Below are 27,939 nucleotides of genomic sequence, written 5' to 3' on the forward strand. Positions count from 1 at the left end.
GAAAGGATGCTGAGGGCTGGAAGTGAGTCTCCCTTGAGGAATAAATGATGAGCCAGACAAGATGGCAAGACTGAGTGTTTGGGAGGTGAGGGAGAGAAAGGTGAAATGACATTTAGAATTCTGACTTTGATTGTTGTTGACTGGAGATGCTTTAGCTGGTGTCTGGGTATGGTTGATGCTGCCTTTGAGGTGTGCAGTCATCCACTGGTGGTTTAGATCTTGGTGCTGGAGGTGTAGATGTAGGTTCGTTAGGGTAGAGGTGATGGTTTGGGGATGATTTAAATGCATTACATTTCTTGTGTGCTTTATTTCTAATCTGATGCTGCCGCTGATCTGACTGGAGGGACCAGTCCATGGCCCGGAGGTTGGGAACTCCTGGCATAAGGGATACATAGAACAAGGAGAGAAGATGGCTGAGGTTGGAGCCTCTGGGAGAGGGAGGAGCCTCTGGGGGAGGCGAGTGGAGAGTGCTTGTCAGAAGCCAAGGGGAGGGAGGATTTTCAAGAATCATTGTGCCTCAGCAAAAACAGTCAGATAAGTCAAAGGGAAAGCATGTTTTGGATTTAGCAATAAAAATGTCGTTAGTGACCTTGGTGAATGCCGTTTCCATGAAGCCGTGGAAGACAAAGCCAAACTGGGAGGACTTGTGATGGAATTGGACAAAGCAGAGACAGCGGGTGTGGACCATTCTTTGAAGAAAACAAAGCATTAGGATTGTGTGGATTTCATTGCTTAAAGAATGTTGGGCATTCCAAGAAACAATTTGCATGGCCCCATGTGTTTTCACTTGGAGAGCTCTCCCCTCACCTGTACCCCACAATCAAAGACAGAGGTTCATGCAGATGTCTTTTCTCTCTCTCTGTCTCTGTCTCAGGCCGGATCTTGGACCTGAAGACCGGGACAGTCAAGAAAGAAGGGCAGCAGTCATCCATGAGGATGTGCATGGGTTCCCGGAGGTCCTTCATCTGCAGGATGAGGTCTGTTTGGGGGAGCAGTGGGCTGGGGCTCTGGTGGGGCTACTCCCTTCCCCCCCTGCTGCTGAGCATCCTGAGGGGCTCTCAGATCACACCTTTACCCTGGTGACGTCACCTCCTAACTGCAACCCCATGTCACCTCCTTCTTGGTCTGTCTCACCTGTAAATGGAGATGAGGAGTTGGCAGTTGGACGTAGAATTCTGGAACTCATGGGAGAGCTTGAGGCTGAAAATACAGAGTTGAGGGTTGACATCAGTGAGGTTGGAAAAGACCCTGATGTTGGGAAAGACTGAAGGCAGGAGGAGAAGGGGGCAACAAAGGGTGAGATAGTTGGATGGTATCACCGACTTCTTGGATGTGACTTTGAGCAAACTCTGAGAGATGTGAAGGACAGGGAAGCCTGGCGATCACAGAGAATCGAACATGACTGAGCAACCTAACAACTGCAGGGGCCGGCAGGGGCAAGCCGAGTGGCTCAGACTCACATACATTAGTGTCCACCAGGGACAGAATGCATCAGTTAATGTAGTCCAGCACAGCAAGGGCTTTCCTCAGTGCTTTGGCCAGTAGAGTAAATGCCCGTCCTAGCTAGGGGGACATTCATTGTAGCACAGCAGGGTGAATTCTTCATTGCACCATCTAAGAAGTTGCCTTGTGCATAAATTTATTGGAAGTATCAAGTATTCCATTCCTAAGTAGCCTCCAGTGCCCTTATTTAATTAATTTATTTGTCTGTGCTGGGTCTTATTTATAGCATGCAGGATATTTGATCTTCATTGTAGCATGCAGAATCTTTAGTTGCAGCATGCAAAGTATTAATTGAAGCATGTGGGATTTAGTTCCCTGACTAGGGATTGACCCCAGGCCCCTTACATTGGGAGCACAGAGTCTTAGCCACTGGACCACCAGGGAAGTCTCTCTAATATCATTACTGTGCTGTGCCTAGTTCCTTAGTCATTTCCAACTCTTTACGACCCCATGGACTAGAGCCTGCGAGCCTCCTTTATCCATGGAATTTTCCAGGCAGGAATACTGGAGTGGGTTGCAATTTCCTCCTCCAAGAGATCTTCCTGACCCAGGGATCAAACCCAGGTCTCTTGCATTGGCAGGCAGATTGTTTACCACTGTGCCACCTGGGAAGCCCTCCAATACCAGTATCACTGACCTATCGACCAGAACCAGGTGGTCCCCTCCCTGCCCTGGTACCTTTGGGTTGCTTTTTCCAGTGCCACACCCACACTACCTGGATTTACCTGTGAGGCAAGGAGCACTGCCATCTGCTGAGAGCATGGCCTTCCCCTCCAAATAAAGCAGCTTAGTTTCAGGAAGACACTGGGCACAACCTGCCAGAGGGCAGAGGGCTGTGCCAACATCCCTAGGCGGCTACCTCTTGGATGGATCCTGCTGTGAAAACATGCCCATTCTGGCAGCTGCCCCAGGCCTCAGAATATAAATGGACTCTTGTCTTTGCTACACTGAATACCGAGACATTGAGGACATCATCTACCGTGAAGTTGGGAAATGGAAGTGTGAAATGAGAACACAGGTCAGAGGTTGACCACAGTGCAGGCTGTGGATACTTGGAACCTGGGATGCGGAGACAGTTATGGAGAAGGGAGGCAGAAAAGATGCTGCTTGAAAGGGCAATGGGACACCTCACACCCCCTGCCTCCCAGAGAAGGACCCATAGAGAGATCTGATTCCAGACTCATCCTCCTCCTGTCCCCAGTTTGTCCGTTGCCATTCACAGGCTCACAATGGTTTGCTCATTTCTAGTGCCAGAACATTACAGGGGAGGAGGGACTTTCTACACTGTTAATCTGAAGCCTGAGAAGATGATTCTGTTTGTCAACTGGCAACATCTGTTTTGAGTTGATGCCTCTGCTTGGGCCTGAAGAGATGCTGTAGCTGTCATCACCACCCTTCCCTTGTTCCCTGAAAGCCCCCAAGTTACACTGAAATGATCTGCAGGGTGGAGCATGTGTCTGTCCATAGGTCTCTGGCTCCTGGGCTGGGCTGGAGACCGTCTACCTGTGCACTGAAGAATGGGTCCCCTCCCTTGCCTTCGGTGATGATCAGAATTCATAGACATGCAGCCCTGCTTCTGCACTTTGGGAAGAAGTTAGCTGTACGGCTCACCTGAGTAAGTGTGGTCACATTAGATAAGGTTCATATACTTGCCTTAAGGTCAAACCAGTCAGTCCTAAAGGAAATGAACCCTGAATATTCATTGGAAGGACTGATGCTAAAGCTGAAGCTTTAGTACTTTGGCCACCTGATATGGAGAGACAACTCTTTGGGAAAGACCCTGATGCTGGGAAAGACTGAGGGCAGGAGAAGAAGGGGGCGGCAGAGGATGAGGTGGTTGGATGACATCACTGAATGGACAGGAGTTTGATCAAACTTCAGGAGATAGTGAAGGACAGGGAGGCCTGGTGTGCCTCAGTCCAAAGAGGGTCACAAAGAGTCAGACATGACTGAGTGACTGAACAACAATAAATATACCTGCCTGCAGCACTGTGGGCTTTATAAGGTTGGCTGGCTCTTCACCCGTTCTAATGTGTTTCTCACATCTTAGGTGTGGAAATGCTCCTTTGGACCATCTTCCTCTAAACAGACTAACCACCATGAGGAAGAGGTTCAGGTCAGTAGGCCTTTCAGTTTTTATCTTTATTTTTAAAAATATTTATTTATTCGGCTGTGCTAGGTCTTAGGTGTGGCACATGGGATCTTTAGTTGCAGCATGTGGGATCTAGTTTCCTGACCAAGGATCAAATCTAGGCCCCCTGCATTGAGAGCACAGAGTACTAGTCCCTGGACCACCAGGAAAGTCCCAGTAGGCATGATGGATGTTTCGGGCCTATGCCAGTAGATAGCTTCAATGCACTAAGCTAAGGAATAGCTGAACTTGAAGACAGGTTAGCCATGGAAAGCACCAAGAGACTCACACTTCAGAGTTACTGTGGCTCAGCTGAGAAAGGTGTTGGGTGGATTTATTGTGGACGTGCATACTATGAGGGAGGAGGGAAAGGAGGATGCTGGGAAGTGAAGATTCAGAAACACAAGGTCAACAGGTGAACCCAGAAGCTTAGGTACTAAAGGAGTCATGGGCATCCTTGCCTCACCCCCAGGTGCTGAAAGCCTGCTCATGATGTTCTTTCTCTAGGAATGGCCTTGGCCCTGTGAAGGAAGGAGAAGCCCAGTATGCTGTGGTCCACTGCACAGGCTACATCAAGGCTTGGCCACCAGCAGGTAAGGAGAACCTGCATCTTCATTCCCAGGGAATTGAATGCTGGTTCATGTCACCATGGTATCCTGTTAGAAATGCATTCTTATAGAAAGAGACTGGAAAGTACTCTTATTTTCCATTGTAGTTAGAATGTAATGGTCTTTGTAATGGAAAAAAAATCTTGCTACTTGAAACAAAGGTTTGTAAAAGAGTGATCCTGCAAAGGTGATTGGCGCCTCACAAATCCTTTCTGTGATCTGTCACTGAGAGCTCTCTGGAAAGTCAGAGGGACATTTGAAATGATAATTGTATTCAAGTTGCTAGAGAAATGCAAATCAAAACCACAGTGATGAAATACCTCTCACACTCACTAGTATGGTTAAAATAGACAATAATGCATGTTGGTAAGGGTTTGGAGCAACTGGAACCCTCATCCTTTGCTGGTGGGGGTGTAAAATGAAGCAGCTGCTTTGGAAAACAGTCTGGAAGTTCCTCAAAATGTTGAGCCTAGAGTTGCCATATGACTCAGCAGTTTCACTCCAAGATATATACTCAAGAGAACTGAAAGCTTATATTCACAAAGAAAATTGTACCTGAATGTTCATAGCAGCATTATTCATGGTGGCCAAAATATGGAATCAAATTACACGTGTACATTTATGGATAAGTAAAAAGTGGTATACGCTTATGATAGCTTCAATGCACTAAGCTAAGCTAATAATAATTCAGCAATAAAAAGCAGTGAAGGAGAAGGAAAGGGTGGGACAAATTGAGAGAGTAGCATTGATATATACATTAATACAATACCATGTGCAAAATAGCTAGTGGAAAGCTTCTATATATCACAGGGAACTCAGTTCAGTATTCTGTGATGATCTAGAAGGGTGTGATGGCAGAGGTGGGAGGGAGGCTATGTATATTATGTATGGTGAAACAGATCACCAGCCCAGGTTGGATGCATGACACAAGTGCTCGGGCCTGGTGCACTGGGAAGACCCAGAGGGATTGGGTAGAGAGGGAGGTGGGAGGGGGGATCAGGATGGGGAATACATGTAAATCCATGGCTGATTCAAGTCAGTGTATGACAAAAACCACTACAGTATTATAAAGTAATTAGCCTCCAACTAATAAAAATAAATGAAAAAATAAAAATAAAAAAATAATTAAATCACAATTTTTTTTACAAATAAGGGAAAAAAAAAATAAAGCTAATGAGAAGAGCATTAATCCTCTAGAAGAAATTTATAGCTACCTTCCAGGTCTAAAACTTAAAAATGCCTTTCAATTATTTTGTATATTTCTTCATACAAATTAACAGTTAATAGTTATAAAGATTTCTTCAGGATAGATACAGTCAGCCCCAAATCTTCTGAAAGAATAAAGCTAAACACTGTTTAGCTTTGAGAGTCCTTTGGACTGTAAGGAGATCAAACCAGTCAATCCTAAAAGAAATCAGTCCTGAATATTCATTGGAAGGACTGATGCTGAAGCTGAAACTCCAATACTCTGGCCACCTAATGTGAAGAACTGACTCCTTGGAAAAGACCCTGATGCTGGGAAAGATTGAAGGCAGGAGGAAAAGGGGATGACAGAGGATAAGACAGTTGGAAAAAAAAAAAAAAAAGAGGGAGGGGTTATGTGTATACTTATAGCTGATTCACATTGTTTACAGAAGAAACTTAAACAACACTGTAAAGAATTATCCCGCAATTAAAATTGACTGGCAGATACCAGGGCTGGAGAGAGAGGGAAAAAAAGCAATGAAGTACTGATTCATGCTATAATATGGGTGAACCTTGAAAACATCATGCTAAATAAAAGAAAGTTAGACACAAAAGGCCACATTACAATTCCATGTATGTGAAACGTCCAGAATAGGCAAATCCATTGAAACAAAAAGTAGATTTGTGGTTTCCAGGTTCTGGGGGGAGAAAAAAATTGGGAGTGACTGCTAATGGGTTATTATTGTTCAGTTGCTAAGTCGTGTCCTACTCTGTAACCCCATGAATTGCAGTACGCCAGGCCCCCCTGTCCTCCACTATCTCCCAGAGTTTGCTCAAATTCATGTCCTTTGAGTCAGTGATGTCATCCAATCATCCCATCCTCTGCCACCCCCTTCTCTTTTTGCCTTCAACCTTTCCCAGCACAGGGTCTTTTCCAATGAGTAGGCTCTTCTTGTCAGGTGGCCAAAGAAGTGGAGCTTCAGCTTCAGCATCAGTTCTTCCAATGAATATTCAGAGTTGTGTTTCTTTCTGAGGTGACAAAAATGTTCTATATTTAGATAGTAGTAATTGCTGCATAACTGCGAATCTACTAAAAACCATTGAATTGTATTCTTTAAGATGGCAAATTTTATAGTGTGTGAATATTTTATTTTACCTTAATTATATTCCTTCGCTGATGCTCTTCCTTCCTTTGTGGAGATCTGAGTTTCTGATCTGTATAATTTCCTTCTTCATGAAGACCTTCTTTTTAACATTCCTTACAGGACAACTCTGCTGATGATAAATTCTCACCATTTTTGTTTTTCATAGAAGGTCATTATTTCTCCTTCACACTTGGAGGATAATTTCACTGGATATAGAATTTTAGGTTGGTGGTTATTTTCTTTCCACACTTTAAATATTCACTTCACTTTATTGTTTGCATGGTTTCTGATGAGAAGTCTATGTGATTCTTATCCTCATTTTTCTATATGTAGTGTGGGACTTTTTTTCTGGCTTCTTTCAAGATTTTTCTTTGTTTTTGGATTTTTGCAGTTTGAATATGATAGTATAGTTTGTTTAGTTTTTGTGGGATTTTTTGGTTATCATTGTTGTTGTTGTTGTTTAGTCCCTGTGTCCAACTCTTTGCGACCCCATGGACTGTAGCCCACAAGGCTCCCCTGTCTTTGGGATTCTCTAGGCAAGACTCCTAGAGTGGGTTGCCATTTCCTTTTCCAGGGGATCTCTCCAGCCCGGAGATTGAACCTGCATCTCCTACTTGGCAGATGGATTTTTACCACTGAGCCACTAGGGAAGCCCCATTGATTATTTGTACTGGTTGGTATTTTTTCTGAGCTTCTTGTGTCTGTGGTTTGGGGTCTGTCATTAACTTTGGAAAATTCTTGGACATTATTTCTTCAAATATTTCTTTTGTTTCATTCTATTCTCCTTTTGGTATTCCAATTACACGTATATCTTTTGAAACTGGACTACAGTTTGGGGGTATTCTGTTCTGGGTTTTTTATTGTTTTTTGTCTTTGCATTTCAGTTTTGGAAATGTCAGTTGATATATCTGCAAGCTCACTAATTCTATTCTTAAGTATGTCCAGTCTACTGATGAGACTGTCAAAGGCATTGTTTTCTGTTAGTGTTTTTTTGTTTTTCTAGCATTTCCTTTTTATTCTTTCTTAGAGTTTCCATCTCTCTGTTTACATTACCCATATGTTCTTAATTTTATCTACTTCTTCCACTAGCGCTTTGAGCATATTAATCATAGTTATTTTAAATTCCCAGCCTAGTCATTTCAAAATCCATGTCATAGCTGAGTCTGGTTCTGATATTTAGTTGTCTCTTTGAGCCATGTTTGTTCCTGCCTTTTAGCATATCTTGTAAATCTTTGTTGAAATCCAGGTGCGATGTATCAGGTAATAAGAACTGAGGTAAATAGGTCTTTACTGTGAAGTTTTATATTAATCTTGTGATAAGTTGGCAATGTTTAATGTTTGAGATATAGATAGATATTGATATATCTGATTTATTTATAGTATATCTTATTTGTATATGTTTTTCTACTTAGACCATGCTCGTGCCTGTGCTCAGTTGCTCAGTCCTGTCCTACTCTTTGCGACAGTACGGATGGTAGCCCACCAGGCTCCTCTGTCCATGGAATTTTCCAGGCAAGAATACTAAAATGGGTTGCCATTCCCTCCTCCAGGAGATCTTCCCAGCCCAGGGATGGAACCTGCATCTCTTGCATATCCTGTATTGGCAGGCAGATTCTTTACTACTACACCACCTAGGAAGCCCATACTTAGATCATAATGCATAAAATCATCAAGGTGTTGCTTGCCTTAAGGTTGAACTCAAAGACAGGAACTCAGAAGGCAGTGATTCGTGTACAGTGTCCAGAGCCTGGACCCTAGCTTTGTAGTTCCATAGTCCTGACCATGCTGCAGAACTCACCAGACCCAGGGTCTTAAAGAGAGTCCTTCAAAGCTGACGTGTTAATCAGGTAGAACTCTGTGATGCCCTGGGGCTTCCTTGTCACTGGCATGGATGCCCATGGCTATTGTCCGGGAAATCTATGAGGTCTGAAAGTACTTGAGACAACAGATTTATGCTGGAAGGTTGTTTGATGAGAAGCAAAGAAGAGCAAAGGGCTGTGGGCAGCCTGGTGAAAGATTTCTAGCCGTGGCTCTCTGGGACATGTGATGGCTTCAACCAAGCCATCTGCTGAGCAAGGCTCCTGGGCACTAGACTGAGGCCCAGCCCTTGGGGAATGCAAAGATGTGTTGGTGAGGGACAAGCAGGTACACAGATGACTCCAGGAGGGTGTGGCCAGGCAGTCAGCCCTGTAGATGGAGGTGGGGTCCTTTACCTGCCCCAGCGTCAGGAGAGGCTCCCCAGATGAGATTCTAGAAAGCTACTCCAGTCCTGCCAAATTCAGCCTCTTGGGACCAGTGGACCATCTCCTTCTTGATGCTCTCCTCATTTGAATTCATCGTCCTTGTTATACCAGGCAAACTTTGCTTCCTGTTTCTGGCCTCAAAGTGCTCTTTTTCTACCATTTTATTTGAGTGCCATGCCTGCCTACCACAAGAAAGGAGGCTAAGGGCAAAGGCAGGTGACTGCATGCAGAGAGTCTGCCAGGAGGATTCAGGGCAAGACTTCCCTGGTGGTCCAGTGGTTAAGATTCCACTCTTCCAATGCAGGGTACATGGGTTCGATCCCTGGTTGGGGAGCTGAGATTCCACTTGTCATGTGGCCAAAAAGAAAAATTCTAAAAAAGTGATTCAGGGCCCGCTTTTCTGGAGTCCTGTGGAGTTCTATACCCAAGAGAGCTGAAGGGTACAGGCTAACAGGGCGGAAGGGCTTGTGAGGCATTAAATCTCCAACAACTGCCCTTGAAACTTTGCCACATGAGAAACAGTTGAAGGAGCCGGGAGTGTTTATCTTGGAGAAAGCAATGCATGACTTTTGTCTTCAAGTATTTGAGGGGGTGTCATATGAAGGAGGAATTAAACTTACTTAGGATAGTTCCAGAGGGCACAATTTGGACCAAAAGGCGGATTTTTCACTGAATAGGAAGAAATGAGCAAAAGCTCTAAACAGGGTGTTACATACATTTACAAATATGAATACACACACATGCTAAGCATTTGGAAAGAATTCAGCCTCCTGTTCATCAGAACTGCAAGTTAAAATAATTTTATACCATCTTCTTTTACCTATCAAGTAGCAAAAAATTTATAAGACAAAATACACACTATTGGGAAGGTTCAGAAAAATGGACACTTTTGTGTTCTGCTGTGCGTGTGTGCTCAGTTGATTCAGTCATGTCCGACTCTTTGCAGCCCTATGGACTGAAGCCCACCGGGCTTCTCTGTCCGTGGAATTTCCCAGGCGAGAATACTGGAGTGGGTTGCCATGCCCTCCCCAGGGGATCTTCCTGACCCAGAGATCGAACCTATGTCTCATTAAGTCTCCTGCATGGCAGGCGGGTTCTGTATTCACCTGGAAAGGTGAATATTCTGCTGATGGGAATTTAAATCAGTACAAACCTTCTGTAGAATAACTTGAGAATATATATTAAATGCCTTAAAATGTGCAGTCAATATACAGGAATTAATCAGAGATGTGTGTATTGTATGGTTAAACATTGTTGTGAAAACCTTGAATTGTTTTAAATTTCAAAGTCTAAATATTGTAAATATCTAAATTTCAACAATAAAGAATTGGCTAAAACTAGCATGAAATGTCTATATGATAGGATACTGTGCTGTGTGCTATGCTTAGGTGCTTCAGTCGTGACTAACTCTTTGTGACTCCATGAACCATAGCCCACCACGCTCCTCTGTCCTTGGGGATTCTCCAGGCAAGAATACTGGAGTGGGTTGCCATGCCTTTTTCCATCGGATCTTCCCAATCCAGGGATGGAACCCAGGTCTTCTGCATTGCAGGTGGATTCTTTACCGTCTGAGCCACCAGGGAAGCCATGATAGGATACTGGACAACCATAAACAGGCGTGCTTTCAGAAGGTATTTGAGAATGGAGCATGAGCCTTTCCTAGTAGTCTAGTGGCTGAGATTCCACTCCCAATGCGAGGGCCTGGGTTCAGTCTCTGCTCAGGGAACTAGATCCCACATGCTACAACTAAGAATTCACATGCTGCAGTTAAAAGATTCTGTATGCCAAAATGATAAAGATCAAAGATCCCACGTGCCATAGCCAAATAAACAAATAAATCTTTAACAATAAAAAAAGAATGAAGCAAAGTGCTAAGAAGTATTAAAAAGAATGACAGGTTATGCAATCATGATCCCACTTTTATTTTTAGATTATAAATGAATGGTGTATCTATGTGTTGAAAAATTGTACATAGAATAGTAATCATATTTCTGTGTAGTATATTATTGGTTACTTTTTTCTTCTCTCTTTGGTCTTGCATTTTCCAAATTTTTACATGACTTTCATCATCAGAGAAAATGGCATTTTTAGGCAACCAAGTAGAATTTTCTAAACAGCGTTTCATACCACTGGATTGAGTGGTTTGCTATGAATTCAGAAATTGTGTCATTTTGTTTGTTGTGTGTGTGGTTTTTTGTTTTTTGGTTTTTTTTTGGTTTGGTTGTTGTATTTAGTTGCTGTGTTTCTATCAAGATAGAAATTCTGGAAATTAAGCTTGTATCCACACATGATGATTCAATCATGCCTCCAGCATCATGAATTGCTATATGTCTTGTTCTGTGGCTGTTAATGCTGTTTCTTGATTAATAACTCCATTTTTCTATTTAAACTTTTTTTAAATATATTGGAGTATAGCCAATTAGCAATGTTGTGATAGTTTCAGGGGCACAGCAGAGTAACTCAGCCATTTTTATACTTGTACCGATTCTCCCCAAACTCCTCTCCCATCCAGGCTGCCACATAACATTGAACAGAGTTCTCTCTGCTATTCTACTCTAGGTCCTTGTTGGTTATCCATTTTAGATATAGCATGGACTGTATTTATGTGATTGATAACTCCATTCATTACACATATCATACACTATTTTTCACTTACATTTAGAGCCCTCAAGGCCAAATGCATGCTTCATTTTCTCAACCCAGTGGTGAGCACATAAAATGTATTACTATTTCACACACTCTCCAGGAGATTGTGATGGACAGGGAAGTCTGGTGTGCTGCAGTCCATGGGGTCACAAAGAATCGGACATGACTATGTAACTGAACAACAACAGACCAGATGGGTGGATGGATGTGTGAAAGGAAAGAAGAAAAGGGTCTTCCCTAGATTAAAAAAAAAAATAGTTGTTAACCTAAGGGGAATGGGTTTTGAAAGAATTCTTTGCCAGAATTTCCAAAGATGTTTATAGAATCCACTTTCCCAGAAATCTTCTGAGATGGCACAGACAGTCATCTGACATAGATGAGGTGGCTGGAATGAGGTCATTGACACGCTTACTCTATAATAAGGTCATGGTACCAGAGCACTGGAACGGCCACTCACTTGATGCTTGAATGACGCCTTGTAAATGTCCACGAGGAATGCTGTCCCTACTTGCTCATGGGCTCAAACTCCTTAATTATAAACAGTGACTTGGTTAGGAGATATGAAGGTGCCTAAGCACCAAAGTTGCTCAGAATACCTACAGGCGACCTTAGAAGTCTCTAAAGGTGAGTAGGAGCAGTAGATTTTGTGAAGCAGCAGGGACCTTGTGAATAATTCTTTGACAGCCCCCTGGCAACACTTGTGCTTATTTCTGAACCAACAAGTTGTGCAGGCAAACTTTTACCTGGTACCTGTTGACTCCATTGTAAATATAAACATCCCCCAAAATTCTGCTATATTCCAGAAACCCTTTCTATTACACAGTGACTTTCCCAGTAGCAAAGGAGACATCACCCTCGGTGCAGAAGAGATCACCAACGGCAGGTTGCATTTTCCAGTTTGTGAGGTATGCTTAGGGTCCAGGGGTAGCTTTGAAATTCTGAAGATGGGAATTGCCTCCACCCCATGGTCACTGCCCCAGCGCCTTGCATTTTTCAGACTGGCATTCTGCTTTGAGCCAGACTCCATGTCTATCACAGGGACCTCTCCTCTAGTCATCATCATCTGATGTGCTTGGTTCATCACCACAGAATAATCCGTGGAAAATGTCTGATTAACTGGCTGTGTGTCTGCACAGGAGAGCCAGGATCTGCCCTGGTGGAGGGGGCTGTGCTTGACTGAGATCGGGTTACCTCCCTCTGGGACCATCCTGATCAGGAAGAGGCTTGGTTCTTGGCGGCCTCTGGTGCTTTCTCATCGGCAAGGCCGATGCTTTCCTTCATGATGCTGCTGGACTTTCAGTAAGCCTTGGCCACAGCATGCCAGAGGCCTGAGGTTATTTCAGGGTTTTGGCTATAATCTGCAGTGGTCAGGCCAGTGTTGCCACTTCAGCAGACAGCTCAGCCCCACCATGAGCTCATCCACAACAGCCCCGCGCTTCTCACAGTTTTCCGGTTGAACACTGTGTTTGTTGTTTTTTTTTTTTCCCTTCATTTGAAAGTCTCCAAAGACTGCTCTTCTGTTGGAAGCTACGCACCCACAAGGCTGGATTCCCTCCTCTCACCAACCCTCAGCCATTCTGTCCTGTCCAAGATGGACATATTGATGTTTGATATTCTGGTTGGACATCAGAGCCATGATCTTAACTTGTGAGATGGAGCATTGGCCACCTCTTCCATCCTCCTCATTCTCAGGCAGGGTAAAGCCACTCTTCCATTTCTTTCAGTGGATACTTTCTGAGCACAAGCCATGGGCCAGTTACTTTCCTAGTTCCTGGGGAACCTAGGGAGAGTCTGATATAGCACCTGCCCTTTAGAAGCTCACAGTGTGGACTTCCCTTGTGGTTCATTGCTTAAGAATCTGCCTGCCAATGCAGGGGACACTGGTTCCATCCCTGGTCTGGGAAGATCCCACATGTCTTGGGATAACTAAGCCTGTGCACCACAACTACTGAAGCCTGTGCTCTACAACAAGAGAAGCCACTGCAGTGAGAAGCCTATGCTCCACAAGAGTGTGACCCCACCTCATTGCTATTGTAGAAAGCCTGCACACAGCAATGAAGACCCAGCACAGCCAAAATAAGTAAACAAGTTAATATTTAATTAAAGTAAAAGAAGTCACAGCACAGTGGAGGAGACAGTTAGACATGTGGGTCATTGCAAAGCCCTAGATCAAGGGTCACACAGAGGACTCATGAGAGAAGCACATGGACAAGAGATCCTGTCTACTGGGAGTGTCAAGGTTGTCTGCTCTCTCCTATGCTCTGTGGCCAAGCCTCGCTGAAAGTCTAATAGGTGGAGAGTAACGTTTGAGCTGAAATGTGAACATAAAGGAGTTTTCTAGGTGGAAAAAATTGCTTTCTAGGCATGCAGAGTTGTGTTATGTAATGACCATGGTCTTCATTTCAGAGTGCTCACAACATGCGAATCACTGTGCTAAGGACTCTGTGCATTGTGCTTCAGTGTTTGTGAAAGTGTTTGGTCACTCAGTTGTGTCTGACTCTTTGCGACCCCATGGACTATAACCTGCTTCTGTAGGCTCCCCTGTCTGTGGGATTTTCCAGGGAAGAATACTGAAGTGGGTTGCCTTGCCCTTCTCCAGGGCATCTTGCTGAACTGGGGATTGAACCCAGGTCTCCTGCATTGCAGGCAGATTCTTTACCATCTGAGCCACCGGGGAAGCCCACTTCAGTGTTCACAACAACTCTCATGAGGTCCAGGCATTGTGATTACCTCCCTCCTGCAGGTGACATGCTGGAGGGTCAGCATAGCAACTTAATCAGCCCAGTTCACACAGTTAGTAAGCAGCCAAGTCTGGGAATGAATCTAGGCCTTACTGATGCTCTGATGTCGGGGAGAAGAGAGGTGCTGCCTTGGGAATCATGTGTGATTGACTGTGGCTGGAGGGAGTGTGGCCGGACAGGTGGGTAGACTCAGATCCTGGAGGCGAGGCCTTGTATGCTAAGCCTGGGGGTTTGGACCCTCCTCTGCTCTCTATGGAGTGTTACTAAAAGCCACTGAAAGTTCTTAAAGATCATTCTACAAGCTGGATTGAAGTGAGAGGAGGGACAAAGATAGGCCTGATGGTGGGGGAGCCCAGAGAGGACTGACCCAGGAGAAATTGTGAGGCCTGAATGAAGGCAGTGGCCATGCAGATGGAGGGTTGCGTGTCGAGTGTACAGACAGCAGGGAGATGTGAGCTGATGGGAGAAAACAGGTAAGGGCTGGGCCATGCTGGATACACAGCTGGTGGATGAGGAGGCTGGAATTCAACCCCATGGAGGCCATACCCCAGAGTCCATGTGTTTTAAGAACTATGAGAGATTGCCTACCCCACATCTGCCAATTAATGTGCAAATAATATGGGACTTTGGATCTGCGATTTAGATTTTAGATATGTTGTTGTTGTTCAGTTGCTCAGTCATGTCTGACTCTTTGCGACCCCATGGACTGGAGCATGTGGTCATTAATTTATATTATTCATCTGTCTTTCAAGAAACAGGTTTGCCATTTGCAGTCAAGTCCAGGAGTTTGTTACTGACAATTCTTCCATCTTTCTGGTTTACTTGCTCACCTCTGCTGGCTTCTGGACTATGTTTCCTCCATATGTGATATCACGTCTCAGTGCCAGGTGGGCCCTTTCAGTTTGCAGACTTAAGCCCTTCCTTTGTCCATGCTCAGTTACTGAGTGCATCTGATTCTTTGCAAGCCTTTGGACTATAGCCTGCCAGGCTCCGCTGTCCATGGGATTCTCCAGGCAGGAATACTCGAGTAGGTTGCCATTTCCTCCTCCAGGGGATTTTCCTGACCCAGGGATCAAACCCCCGTCTCCTGCATTGGCAGACAGATTCTTTACCATTGAGCACTTGGAAGGTGCACTCCCTCAAGACTTGCCCCCGTTCTTGCCACTGTCAAGCCAAAGCAGTTCTGAGCTTGTAGTTTGGTCTTGCTGGGGACCCTTCCACAGCCTCCCTTTTCCTTCATGTGTAGCTTCCTTAGCACTCCCCTTCACCCCATCTTGCTCAAACAATCCTCCCTGGTTTCTGATATTGAGGTGTTTGTCTCTCATCTCAGATTCTGGGAGTTTCCACAGTAACTTGGGAGGGACAGGTAATTAGTTACTCACGTGGTCTCAGGTTGCTCTTTTGACCCCAAAGCACCTGTTGTGCTTCTAAGCTTTGCTTTGTAAGTGGGAGATCCAGGTCTTTAAGGTCACCAGCAGGAACCCTAAAATGCAAAACACCTACAAGTCAGCATTTCCTAAAGTATATCCTGAGATCTCAGTCTCAGAGATACTTCATAAAGAAAGGAGTCCCTGGTCAATAATTAGGGTACCTTTCTCTCTCTTAGGGATTCCCTTGTGGCTCAGCTAGCAAAGAATCTGCCTGCAATGCGGGAGACCTGGGTTTGATCCCTGGGTTGGGAAGATCCCCTGGAAAAGGGAAAGGCTACCCACTCCAGTATTCTGGCCTGGAGAATTCCAGGGACTGTATAGTCCACAGGATCGCAAAGAGTCAGACACGACTGGGTGACTTTCACTTCACTTCACTTCACTTCTCTCTCTTAGAGACTCGTACTCCAAAGTTCCATGTTTCCTGAGCATGCCTACAGTGATGAAACTTCTTTGTCTTTGTTTAAACTATGTTTCCCAAATGTATTTGGCCAGAGAATCTTTTTTTTCCCCTAAAACTTTTAACTGTCCCCCAGAGAATACTTTGGAAACATGCTGTGAACAAGTGGCTGTTTTTTTCCCCTGTGTTTGGCGGAATGCAAAAAAAAAAAAAATATATGTCTTAATTCTCATGTGAAGATGTGAGTCCCAGGATAGACTCCACCCGGCATTACTGAAAAACAACCCAACTTTCCGTGAGTGTTTGCACAGGTTAATGCAACCCTTTAGTTAAACATGAAGAAGCCTTTCTGGCCAACAACTCTAAACTTCATCTGAAACAGCAGTCTCCAGTTACACTTCACTTGTGAGTTGTTTATATGACTCGGGGTTTCTTTAGACCTGGCATTAGTGGAGCGTATTTCCAAAGAAAAGGTAATTGAATGTGGGGCAAAACGGGCTTGTGAAAGCAATTAGGAAATCATTGAGATCTGTTTAAATGGCTGGAGTTATTCCATTCCTATTAAAAACCACTCTGAGAAATGCTGAGGTTTCTGCCAGGAAGCATTCCCTTCTGACACCATTCCTGCCAGCCCTGGCATCCAGCCTTGGCCACCCGCCCTTCCTCAAAGCAGCCTGTTCTTTTCTCTGTTGTAACACTTACCACCTGGCATTGTGATGCTCTGGTTCTCTGCTTCCCCCACCTGCTGGCAACTCCTTGAGAGCAGGAGCTGGTGGCATGCACGCTGAATCCCTACTCTGTAGCATACTGTCAGGCACTTAACAGGTGCTCAACAGGTATGTCAAAATGATCCCATGGCCAAACTCTGAGCTGGTGTCGGACCAAGAAAGTCAGAGTCAAAGAGAACCTTCAGCGTTACCCCAAGCCAGCCCCTCCTCTCCATAGAGGGGAAATCTAAAATCCTGTAAGACTCCGCATCTCAGCTGACCCCAGTGCTTCTCCCCTCCCCTTGACCACAGCCCAGACCCTGCATGGGAAACCTGCAGCCAGGCAGAGTTCAGATGCCAAGGGCCAGCTCAGGAATGAGATGATTCTGTGTTTGTTGATGAGTGCCAGGGAAGCCGTCACCAGCATCATAGCAAAAACTAGAGCTGGACATATGGAGCCCCACCTGCCAGTTGTTGTTACTGTTCAGTTGCTAAGTCGTGTCTGACTCTGCGACCCCACAGGCCCTGAAATTGGTGACCAGCCTTTGAGGTTTTTTGGAAAAGGAGCTTGAAATATGGTCAAGGCTGTGCTTTGGCAAAATGAAAAGTAGCAATAGCATAGGGAGAGGTGGGACCAAGGAGGGAAGATGGTTGGAGTACGTGCTAGAAGAAGAGACTTTTGAGCACCTGTAACAGGAAGGTCAAGCTTACCTGGTGGCTCAGGAAGAATTTGCCTGTGCAGGAGTGCAGGAGATGCTGGTTCGATCCCTGGGTTGGAAAGATCCCCTGAAGGCAGGCATGGCAACTCACTCCAGTACTCTTGCCTAGAGAATGCCATGGACATAGCAGCCTGGCAGGCTACAGTCCATAGGGTCGCAAAGAGTCGGTCACGACTGAAGCAACTGAGCGTGCACGCAACAGGAGGGTTGTATGAAGGCAGTGTCTGGAGGGGTCCAGGGTCCGTGACTGGGGGCTGCTGGAGAAAGGAGCATCCTCTCCTGGGAAGGGAGTCACAGTCAGGGAGATGGAAGCAGCCAGATCACAGAGTCTTTGAGACGTGGACAGCTGAGGATGCCGGTCTTTGACTACAAAGGGTGAAGTTCCCAAGGACCACGTAGAAGGAGGTTATTTGGGAGCTGGTTACTTTCAGACAAGTTACTTTGAGCAAGGCCAGGTGGAGGCTTGTCGTCATTGGAGAGGAATGTGGAGCAGAAAGCAGCAAGACACTGATGGTGGTAAAAAGTGACAGCAGAATTGGGATGTGAGTGCTACCGGGAGACTGGCTATGATGAGTGCTGAATTGGCATCGTGGCAGAACTCTTGGTGCCAGCCAGTGCCCAGCCTGCCCAAGACAGAAGTATTATGACCAGAAGCTGGAGAGACAGTGTAGCCCCAGAGCAGGGATGGGTGACAGGTGGGCTGTTAGACAGCCCTACTTTTTAGATGCCTGTTCTGTACCAGTGAGGATTTATAGCTTCTAGGAGCTATTAATGGGGGAGAAGTCAGTCAATGAAGCATGTCATTTATTTCTGAACTTTGTATGTGCCTGCATGCTAAGTCCCTTCAGTCATGTCTGACTCTGTGTGACCCCATGGACTATAGCCCACCAGGCAACTCTGTGGGGATTCTCCAGGCAAGAATACTGCAGAGGGTTGCCATGCCCTTCTCCAGGGGATCTTCCCGACCCAGGGATTGAACCTGAGTCTCCTGCATTGCCAGGTGGATTCTTTACCATCTGAGCCTGAACTTTCTATTACTGAAAGCTAAAGATAGCATGGAAGAGCCACAGCTAAGCCACAGAGAGAATGAGAGGGTCAGTCTTCTGAACTTCCTTTGGAAAACAGTCCACTGCTTTCCAGTGACATCCCTCTTCTGTCAGGGGGAGGTAACATGGACTCAAGAGTCTTGAGGTGGGCAGGAAAACTAGGGGCACCTCGTGGCCCACTCCTCTCTATACCCCTGGTGAGACTCAGGCCTGGTAAGGGCAGTTCTTGTGCCCCCTAATTCCTTTTTTCTGACATCCCTGCTGGACCCCCGTATGGCTTTATTGTTATAGGCCCTTAGCCCTTTGTTTATAGATGACACCTTACTGGAAATGAAGCTCTATCTTCTGAGTCAACAAGTTTATACAAGAAATATTGCTGATTCATGTCAATGTATGACAAAACCCATTGAAAAAATAAATAAATAAATAAATTTTTTAAAAAAGAGAGAAATATAAAAAAAAATACATAAGTATTGAAAAAAAAAAAAAAGAAAGAAATACTCATGTACAGCCTTCCCTTTAGGCACAAGAAGATGGTGTGTTTATTCTCATGATTCAATGGCAGTTAATTTGGAAAGAAATGTTGCATCTCTGCCAAACGTTTGACAATTAAATGTCTAGCATCATCATGTGCATTTTCCCTCAATTTGGTAATCAGGAGCAGGATTCTAAAGGCTGAATTTAAGTACAACATGCTCATGTTTCTGACATGGTTGGAGAATGAGGTGTGAACTGGGAAAATTCCCCAGGTGTATGAAGCCCACTTTTTAAAATACAAACATCACAGGCCAGCCTTTTTTCTTAATCATTTTTTATTATTATTACTATAAAACAGCCCATCTTATTAAATTTAGAAGATCTATAAAATCTTAAAAAATAAAATTCACTTAAAACCCATTTTTTAACAGATTTTTTTGATGCGGACCTTTTTTAAAGTCTTTATGGAATTTGTTACAATATTGCTTCTGTTTTTATGTTTTGGTTTTTTGGCCATGAGGCATGTGGGATCTTAGTTTTCCAACTAGGGAATCGAAACCACACCCCATGAGTTGGAAATCAAAGTCTTAACCACTGGACTGCCAGGGAAGTCCACTGAAAACCCATTTAAAAAATTTTTTTAATGTATTATGAAGTAAAAAAAGAAGTCTCCCTTTTCACCCTGGTTCTATTCTAGACATTTTTAACTTTTCATGGGTATCATAAATGTTTCCAAGTTAGTACTTAAAACACTACTTAATTCTTTTAAATGACTGCATAGTATTCCATCAGCTGCTCCCCAAATTGGAATGTTAAGATGGTTTTCAGGGACTTCTCTGGCAGTCCAGTTTTTAAGACCACCTTCCAATGCAGGGGGCACAGTTTGAATCCCTGGTCAGGGAACTAAGATCCTACAAACTGCAAGGTGTGGCCAAAAATTAAAAATAAATGAAAAAAAAATTTTTTTTAAGATTGTTTTCAGTTTGGGGCTCTTGCAAAGGGTACCATAGTGGATGTCATTGCACATGATTCTTTTCCCATGAGCACTTCTGTTTCTGCAGGATGGTCTCAGAAGTGGAATGGGATGATGCAAATACATTTTAATAGATGTTATCAAATTACCTTACAAGGCAGATTGCAGATGGGTCCATTCTTCCCCTCTCCTCCCAACTCTGAATGTTTCCATTCTTTTGTAAGTTTTGCCAATCTGATAAGTATTTTGGGGGGGTGAGGGGAGATGATGTATTTTAAATTGGATTGTCTTCGTTAGTGAAATTGAGCATCTTTTCTGGATATATCAACTATCTGTACTTTACTGTGAGTTGCTTGTCCATGGTATATATGCACATTTTCTTGTGGAGTGATTTGTGCTTTCCTTATTTATTTGTCCAGATGTTAGTTGTTCAGTCATATCCGACTCTTTGTGACCCCATGGACTGTAGTCCTCCAGACTCCCCTGTCCTTGGAATTCTGCAGGCAAGAATACTGGAGTGGGTTGCCATTACTTGTAGGAGGTCTTTATAATATTATAAATATTACAGCTTTGTCTACTGTGTGTTGCAAATCTTTTCTTCCAGGCTGTTGTTTCTCTTCTCATTCTGTTTGTATTATATTTCATTGCACAGAATTTCTCATCTGCTTACATAAGGGGCCCAGAACATGCTCTTGTCTTTTCCCCTAATAATTCAGAGTTGGCTTGACAAAAGTCTAGAGCTGGATGGGAATTGAAATGGTAATTCAAAGGTGTCCTCAAGGTTTTTCAGCTCACTGCTGTCTCCCCTGTGGCTATTGTTTTTTTTGTGTGTGGGTTGTTTGTTCCTTTTTATGCTCCGTAAGGATTCCCTGTCTTCAAATTCACCTGCTGGTAAATAACTTCACTCTTTCCAGGTGTCTTTTTTTATACTGTGCTATCCAGTCACAGATTTCTGGTTCTCATCCTTCATGGTCTAAACCAGGGGTCTCCAACTTCTGGAATCTAAAGCCTGATCATCTGAAGTGGAGCTGATTGATGTCCCAGGTAGCATAGTGGTGAAGAATCTGCCTGCCAACACAGGAGACACAGGTTCAATCCCTGGGTTGGGAAGATCCTTGGAGGAAGAAATGACAACCCACTCCAGTATTCTTGCCTGGGAAATCCCATGGACAGAGGAGCCTGGCGGGCTACAGTCCATGGGATCACAAACAGTTGGACACAACTGAGCACGCATGCCACGCCATCCTTCATGGTATAGAGGAGGGGTCCCCAACCTCTGGGATCTAATGCTTGATGATCTGGGGTGTAGCTGATGTAATACTAATAGACTTAAAGTGCACAATAAATGCAATGGGCTTCAATCATCCTGAAACCATCCCCACTGCCTCTCATGAAAAAATTGTCTTCCACAAAACTGATCCCCATTGACAAAAAGGTTGAGGACTACTGGTCTAGACAACTTGTTGGTACCATGGGTAGAAGGAATGAAATAGACTGTGAGTGGGGCTGACAGCCTTTCCTGAGAGTGAAGTGCCCAGACTGTAGTGAATGACCTTTGAGATCTCTGTTTGGGCTGGTAGAGACCTTGTTCTGGTTTTCTGAGACTGATAAACATAAATTTGTTCATGGAGAAGTTGGCTTTTGTAGGCTTTTTTCTTACATGAGAAATACTTATTCAGTGCCTCGCCCTTGACTGCATGGGACTCAGAACTGTGACACTGTAAAGGAACTGTACTGGACTTGTTAAGACACCTCCTTCCCCTGACACATCCCCAGAGACATTTTTCTCTGGCCAACGCTGATCCCACCAGACACAGAGACACACCCGACTCTGATGAACCCTTGTCTATAAAGCCTTCAGGAGTATTCTGCCAACAGCTTCCCAGCCAAGAGGTGTGTCACAGAGTACTTCTTGTTAGAGGTTTTTTGCATCTGTTTGTCTCCCCTGCTTATGACAGGACCAGATCATATGCATTGCTGTATTATTTGAGCTACTGAGCACAGGGCTTAGAACATAGAGGGGCCCCGGTGAGTGTTTGGTGACTGAGTTTCTTTTTCGTCTCCTGCTCATACACCCTGCAGAACCTACCTAGAAGGAACCCAGGTTTACTAATGGGTTCCTTACCCATTAGTGGGTTACTACCACTATTTAACACTGTTATTTAATCATTGCTATGGAAAGAATTTGTGCAAGTTTATAATAAAACACTAAGCTAAGATAACAGAAGCAGCAAGCAGGTTTTATTTTACGGCCCGCTTTGATGAACTGTTTTGTGCCTGCTTTTCAGTAACTGGTAAGAGGGACATCCCTGGTGGTCTAGTGGTAGAAAGTCCACCTTGCAAGTCAGGGGACAAGGGTTTGATCCCTGGTCAGGGAACTAAGATCCCACATGCCTCAGAGCAACTAAGCCCACACACAGCAAGTACTGAGCTACATGCTCTGGAGCCCACTTGCCGCAACTAGAGAGGCTGTGCATCACATCAAAAGATCCCACATGTGACGAAGACCTGATGCAGCCAAATAAATGAATGAATGAATGAATGGATAAAATAGCTGGGGGGAAAATATGCCATTATTTATTAGTGATTAGTGATGCTTGTCTTGGGTACAGAAAGGGGGTGTCTCAGTTCACATGTTAGATCTGTGTCACGGCTAACCTATATGTTCAAAAGTGAACATATAGAGCATTCACAGAGGTGTTATGGGTTGGAATGAATTCCCTACAGAATTCATGGGTTGAAGCTCAGTATTTTAGAATGTGACCTTATTTGGCAGTAGAGCCCTGCTAAGTTAAGATGAGATCATACTGGTGTTGTGTGGGCCCCTAATCCAGTACAACTTGTGTCCTTATGAAAGGGTAAACCAGCTACAACCTTTGTGCAGAGAAACCTGTCTTTGAAGGGTGAAAATCACAATTAAACTCTCATTACAGACTATTTCATAATTAACAACTATGGCCCCATTCCATATCAAGACTTCATGATGTGACCAAAACAGTAGGGAAGCTGTGGTTTGAAATGCCTTTCTTATTAAGTGTGGGTAAAGTAGGATTTGCCTTATGAATTAAGAATTTAACTTATGAAAATAGAATTTATTTAACTTACAAACATAGAAAAAGAATAACAAAATAACATGAGCAAACTAAAAGGATAGAATTAATGAACAAATATAAATGAGAAAGATTAAATTAGAAAACAAAATTATTCTCCTGTTGATAATAGTTATTCATCAAGACTGGTAAAAGAAAACCTATAGGGGTGGGATGGGATGGAGAAGATGGGAAGGAGGCTTAGGAGGGAGGGGATATATGTATACGTATATGGTTGATTCATGCTGTTGTACAGCAGAAACAAACACAACATTGTAAAGTAATTATACTTCAATAGTAAATAAATCAGTTCAGTTCAGTTCAGTTGCTCACTCATCTCTGACTCTTTGTGACTCCATGGACTGAAGCACATCAGACCTCCCTGTCCATCACCAACTCCCGAAGTTTACTCAGACTTATGTGCATTGAGTTGGTGATGCCATCCAATCATCTCATCCTCTGTCATCCCCTTCTCCTCCTGCCTTCAATCTTTCCCAGCATCTGGGTCTTTTCCAATGAGTCAGCTCTTTGCATCAGGTGGCCAAAGTATTGGGAGTTGCAGCTTCAGCATCAGCCCTTCCAATGAACACCCAGGACTGATCTCCTTTAGGATGGACTGGTTGGACCTCCTTGCAGTCCAAGGGACTCTCAAGAGTCTTCTCCAACACCACAGTTCAAAAGCATCAATTCTTTGGCTCTCACCTTTCTTTATAGTCCAACTCTCACATCCATACAACTGCTGGAAAAACCATAGCTTTGACTAGATGGACCTTTGTTGACAAAGTAATGTCTCTGCTTTTTAATATGCTGTCTAGGTTGGTCATAACTTTCCTTCCAAGGAGCAAGCATCTTTTAATTTCATGGCTGCAGTCACCATCTGCGTTGATCTTGGAGCCCCCAAAAATAAAGTCTGACGCTGCTTCCACTGTCTCCCCATCTATTTGCCATGAAGTGATGGGACCAGATGCCATGATCTTAGTTTTCTGAATGTTGAGTTTTAAGCCAACTTTTTCACTCTCCTCTTTCACTTTCATCAAGAGGCTCTTTAGTTCCTCTTTGCTTTCTGCCGTAAGGGTGGTGTCATCTGCATATCTGAGGTTATTGATATTTTTCCCAGCAATCTTGATTCTAGCTTGTGCTTCCTCCAGCCCAGCGTTTCTCATGATGTACTCTGCATATAAGTTAAATAAGCAGGGTGGCAGTATACAGCCTTGATGTACTCCTTTTCCTATTTGGAACCAGTCTGTTGTTCCATGTCCAGCTCTAACTGTTGCTTCTTGACCTGTATACAGATTTCCCAGGAGGCAGGTCAGGTGGTCTTGTGTTACCATTTCTTTAAGAATTTTCCATAGTTTGTTGTGATCCACACAGTCAAAGGTTTTGGCATAGTCAATAAAGCAGAAGTAGATGTTTTTCTTGAACTCTTTGCTTTTTCGATGATCCAACCGATGTTGGCAATTTGATCTCTGGTTCTTCTGCCTTTTCTAAATCCAGCTTGAACCTCTGGAAGTTCACGGTTCACATACTGTTGAAGCCTGGCTTGGAGAATTTTGAGCATTACTTTCCTAGTGTGTGAGATGAGTAAATAAATAAAGACTGGTAAAAGAGAAAGCTTTTAATGAGTCTAATCCTTATTTTCTAAAAAAGAAAATAAATGCTTGTTAAGGGTGAAGAGATTTATCAAAGAAAGTTTAAAACCTTATAAACATAGTGTGCATGATTTAAATTTATATATGTTAAAATTTTGGGGAAGAAAGTTAATTTCTGGGAAAATTGAATCAAAGAAAGGTTTTTTTTTGTTTTTTGGTTTTTGGTTTTTTTTTTGTTTTTAGTGAGAGGAGATCAAAACTAGGCAATAACTTGAAAAAGCTCACAAAGAACAGCTCTCCCAATGGTGCCAGGCCTCAAAGTTTTATGAGCAAATTATTTCAACATTTACAAAGCATAGGAAGACAGCAAGTGTTTGGCTTTGTTTCTTAAAGTTCCCAAAACTTTAATACAAAACCTGACATGGGCACTTCAAAAAGGAAAACAATGAACCCAATTTCATTTATGAACATACAGGTGCTGAATACAACATTAGCAAATCAAATTATATATTTATTTATTACAAGACTACTTGAATGGTTTAATATTAAGAGACCTGTTAATTTAATTAATTAATGGAGGAAAGTGAATTAATTTTATCCATTAATGTTTTTAAATAAGTATTTATAAATCAGTAATAGAAATATGTTTTCTTAGTGCAGACAATACAAATATCTGAAACCAACAATCAGTATCTTACAGACTGGTGAAATATTAGAAGGGTTTTTATTAAAATGAAGACTATAAGAAGAATGTTCACTACTACCTCTATTAATCAGCATTTGTGTTGGAATTTATACTCCAGGCACTAAAATAAGAAAAGAAAGTAAAGTATAATTACTTAAAAGGGAGAAAAGAAAGAAAGTTATAGAATTAACATTACTTGCAGATAATATGATTACCTAAAATATCAAATCAAATCTACTGAAAATATTTTAGAAAATTGGGTGCAAAGCCATTTATAAAATACTAAAAAAAATCAGTAACACATTGGAAAATGAAATGTGAAAAGAATACCCATCTATAAAAATAACAACACTTTATATATAGAAAACTATAAAACACTGATGAAAGAAATCAAAGATGACACAAATAGATGGAGAAATATACCATGTTCATGGATCAGAAGAATCAGTATAGTGAAAATGAGTATACTACCAAAAGCAATCTGTAGATTTAATGCAATCCCTATCATGCTACCAATGGTATTTTTCACAGAACTAGAACAAATGATTTTACAATTTGTATGGAAATGCAAAACACCTCGAATAGCCAAAGCAATCTTGAGAAAGAAGAATGGAACTGGAGGAATCAACCTGCCTGACTTCAGACTATACTACAAAGCTACAGTCATCAAGACAGTATGGTACTGGTACAAAGACAGAAATATAGATCAATGGAACAAAATAGAAAGCCCAGATATAAATTCACACACCTATGGACACCTTATCTTTGACAAAGGAGGCAAGAATATACAATGAGAAAAGAGAATCTATTTAACAAGATGACACCACCCTTATGGCAGAAAGTGAGGAAGAACTAAAGAGTCTCTTGATGAAAGTGAAAGAGGAGAGTGAAAAAGTTGGCTTAAAGCTCAACATTCAGAAAACTAAGATCATAGCATCTGGTCCCATCACTTCATGGCAAATAGATGGGGAAACAGTGGAAACAGTGTCTGACTTTATTTTTGGGGGCTCCAAAATCACTGCAGATGGTGATTACAGCCATGAAATTAAAAGATGCTTGCTCCTTGGAAGGAAAGTTATGACCAACCTAGACAGCATATTAAAAAGTAGAGACATTACTTTGTCAACAAAGGTCCGTCTAGTCAAGGCTATGGTTTTTCCAGTAGTCATGTATGGATGTGAGAGTTGGACTATAAAGAAAGCTGAGTGCCAAAGAATTGATGCTTTTGAACTGTGGTATTGGAGAAAACTCTTGAGAGTCTCTTGGACTGAAGGAGGTCCAACCAGTCCCTCCTAAAGGAGATCAGTCCTGGGTGTTCATTGGAAGGACTGATTTTGAAGCTGAAACTCTAATACTTTGGCCACCTGATGTGAAGAGCTGACTCATTGGAAAAGACCCAGATGCTGGGAAAGATTGAAGGCAGGAGGAGAAGGGGATGACAGAGGATGAGATGGTTGGATGGCATCACCAACTCGATGGATATGAGTTTGGGTAAACTCCGGGAGTTGATGATGGACAGGGAGGCCTGGCGTGCTGCGCTTCATGGGGTTGCAAAGTGTCGAACACGACTGAGCGACTGAACTGAACTGAACTTAACAAGTGGTGCTGGGAAAACTGGTCAACCACTGGTAAATGAATGAAAGTAGAACACTTTCTAACACCATACACAAAAATAAACTCAAAATGGATTAAAGATCTAAATGTAAGACCAGAAGCTATAAAACTCCTAGAGGAAAACATAGGCAACAGACTCTCTGACATAAATCACAGCAGGATCCTCTATAATCCACCTCCCAGAGTAATGGAAATAAAAGCAAAAATAAACAAATGGGACCTAATTAAACTTAAAAGCTTTTGCACAATGAAGGAAACTATAAGCAAGGTGAAAAGACAGCCTTCAGAATGGAAAAAATAATAGCAAATGAAGCAACTGACAAAGAATTAATCTCAAAAATATACAAGCAACTCCTGAAGCTCAATTCTGGAAAAATAAATGACCCAATCAAAAAATGGGCCAAAGAGCTAAACAGACGTTTCTCCAAAGAAGACATATAGATGGCTAACAAACACATTAAAAGATGCTCAACACCACTCATTATCAGAGAAATGCAAATCAAAACCACAATGAGGTACCATCTCACACCAGTCAGAATCGCTGCTATTGAAAAGTCTACAAACAATAAATGCTGGAGAGGGTGTGGAGAAAAGGGAACCCTCTTAACACTGTTTGTGGGAATGCAAACTAGTACAGCCACTATGGAGAACAGTGTGGAGATTCCTTAAAAAACTGAAAATAGAACTGCCATACAACCCAGCAATCCCACTTCTGGGCATACACACTGAGGAAACCAGAATTGAAAGAGACACATGTACCCCGATGTTCATCACAGTACTGTTTACAATAGCCAGGACATGGAAGCAACCTAGATGTCCATTGGCAGACAAATGGATAGGAAAGCTGTGGTACATATACACAATGGAATGTTACTCAGCTATTAAAAAGAATGCATTTGAATCAGTTCTAATGAGGTGGATGAAACTGGCCTATTATACAGAGTGAAGTAAATCAGGAAGAAAAACACCAATACAGTATATTAACACATATAGATGGAATTTAGAAAAATG

At 43.0% G+C, this 27,939-nt stretch overlaps 1 protein-coding gene across 8 annotated transcripts in view; it reads left to right on the top strand.

The window, feature by feature from the left end:
• ARNT2 (aryl hydrocarbon receptor nuclear translocator 2) overlaps positions 1 to 27,939 on the top strand; it is a 181,266-nt gene that overhangs the window by 94,285 nt on the left and 59,042 nt on the right. For all 8 annotated transcript variants that reach the window (XM_043921512.1, XM_043921513.1, XM_043921506.1 and 5 more), the window contains exons 6-8: positions 875 to 977; positions 3,554 to 3,619; positions 4,142 to 4,227. In XM_043921512.1, the coding sequence (XP_043777447.1) occupies positions 875 to 977; positions 3,554 to 3,619; positions 4,142 to 4,227 (255 nt within the window). The remainder of the gene's footprint in view (positions 1 to 874; positions 978 to 3,553; positions 3,620 to 4,141; positions 4,228 to 27,939) is intronic.

Source organism: Cervus elaphus, chromosome 13, assembly GCF_910594005.1.
Source record: "Cervus elaphus chromosome 13, mCerEla1.1, whole genome shotgun sequence".
NCBI classification, from domain to species: Eukaryota; Metazoa; Chordata; class Mammalia; order Artiodactyla; family Cervidae; genus Cervus; species Cervus elaphus.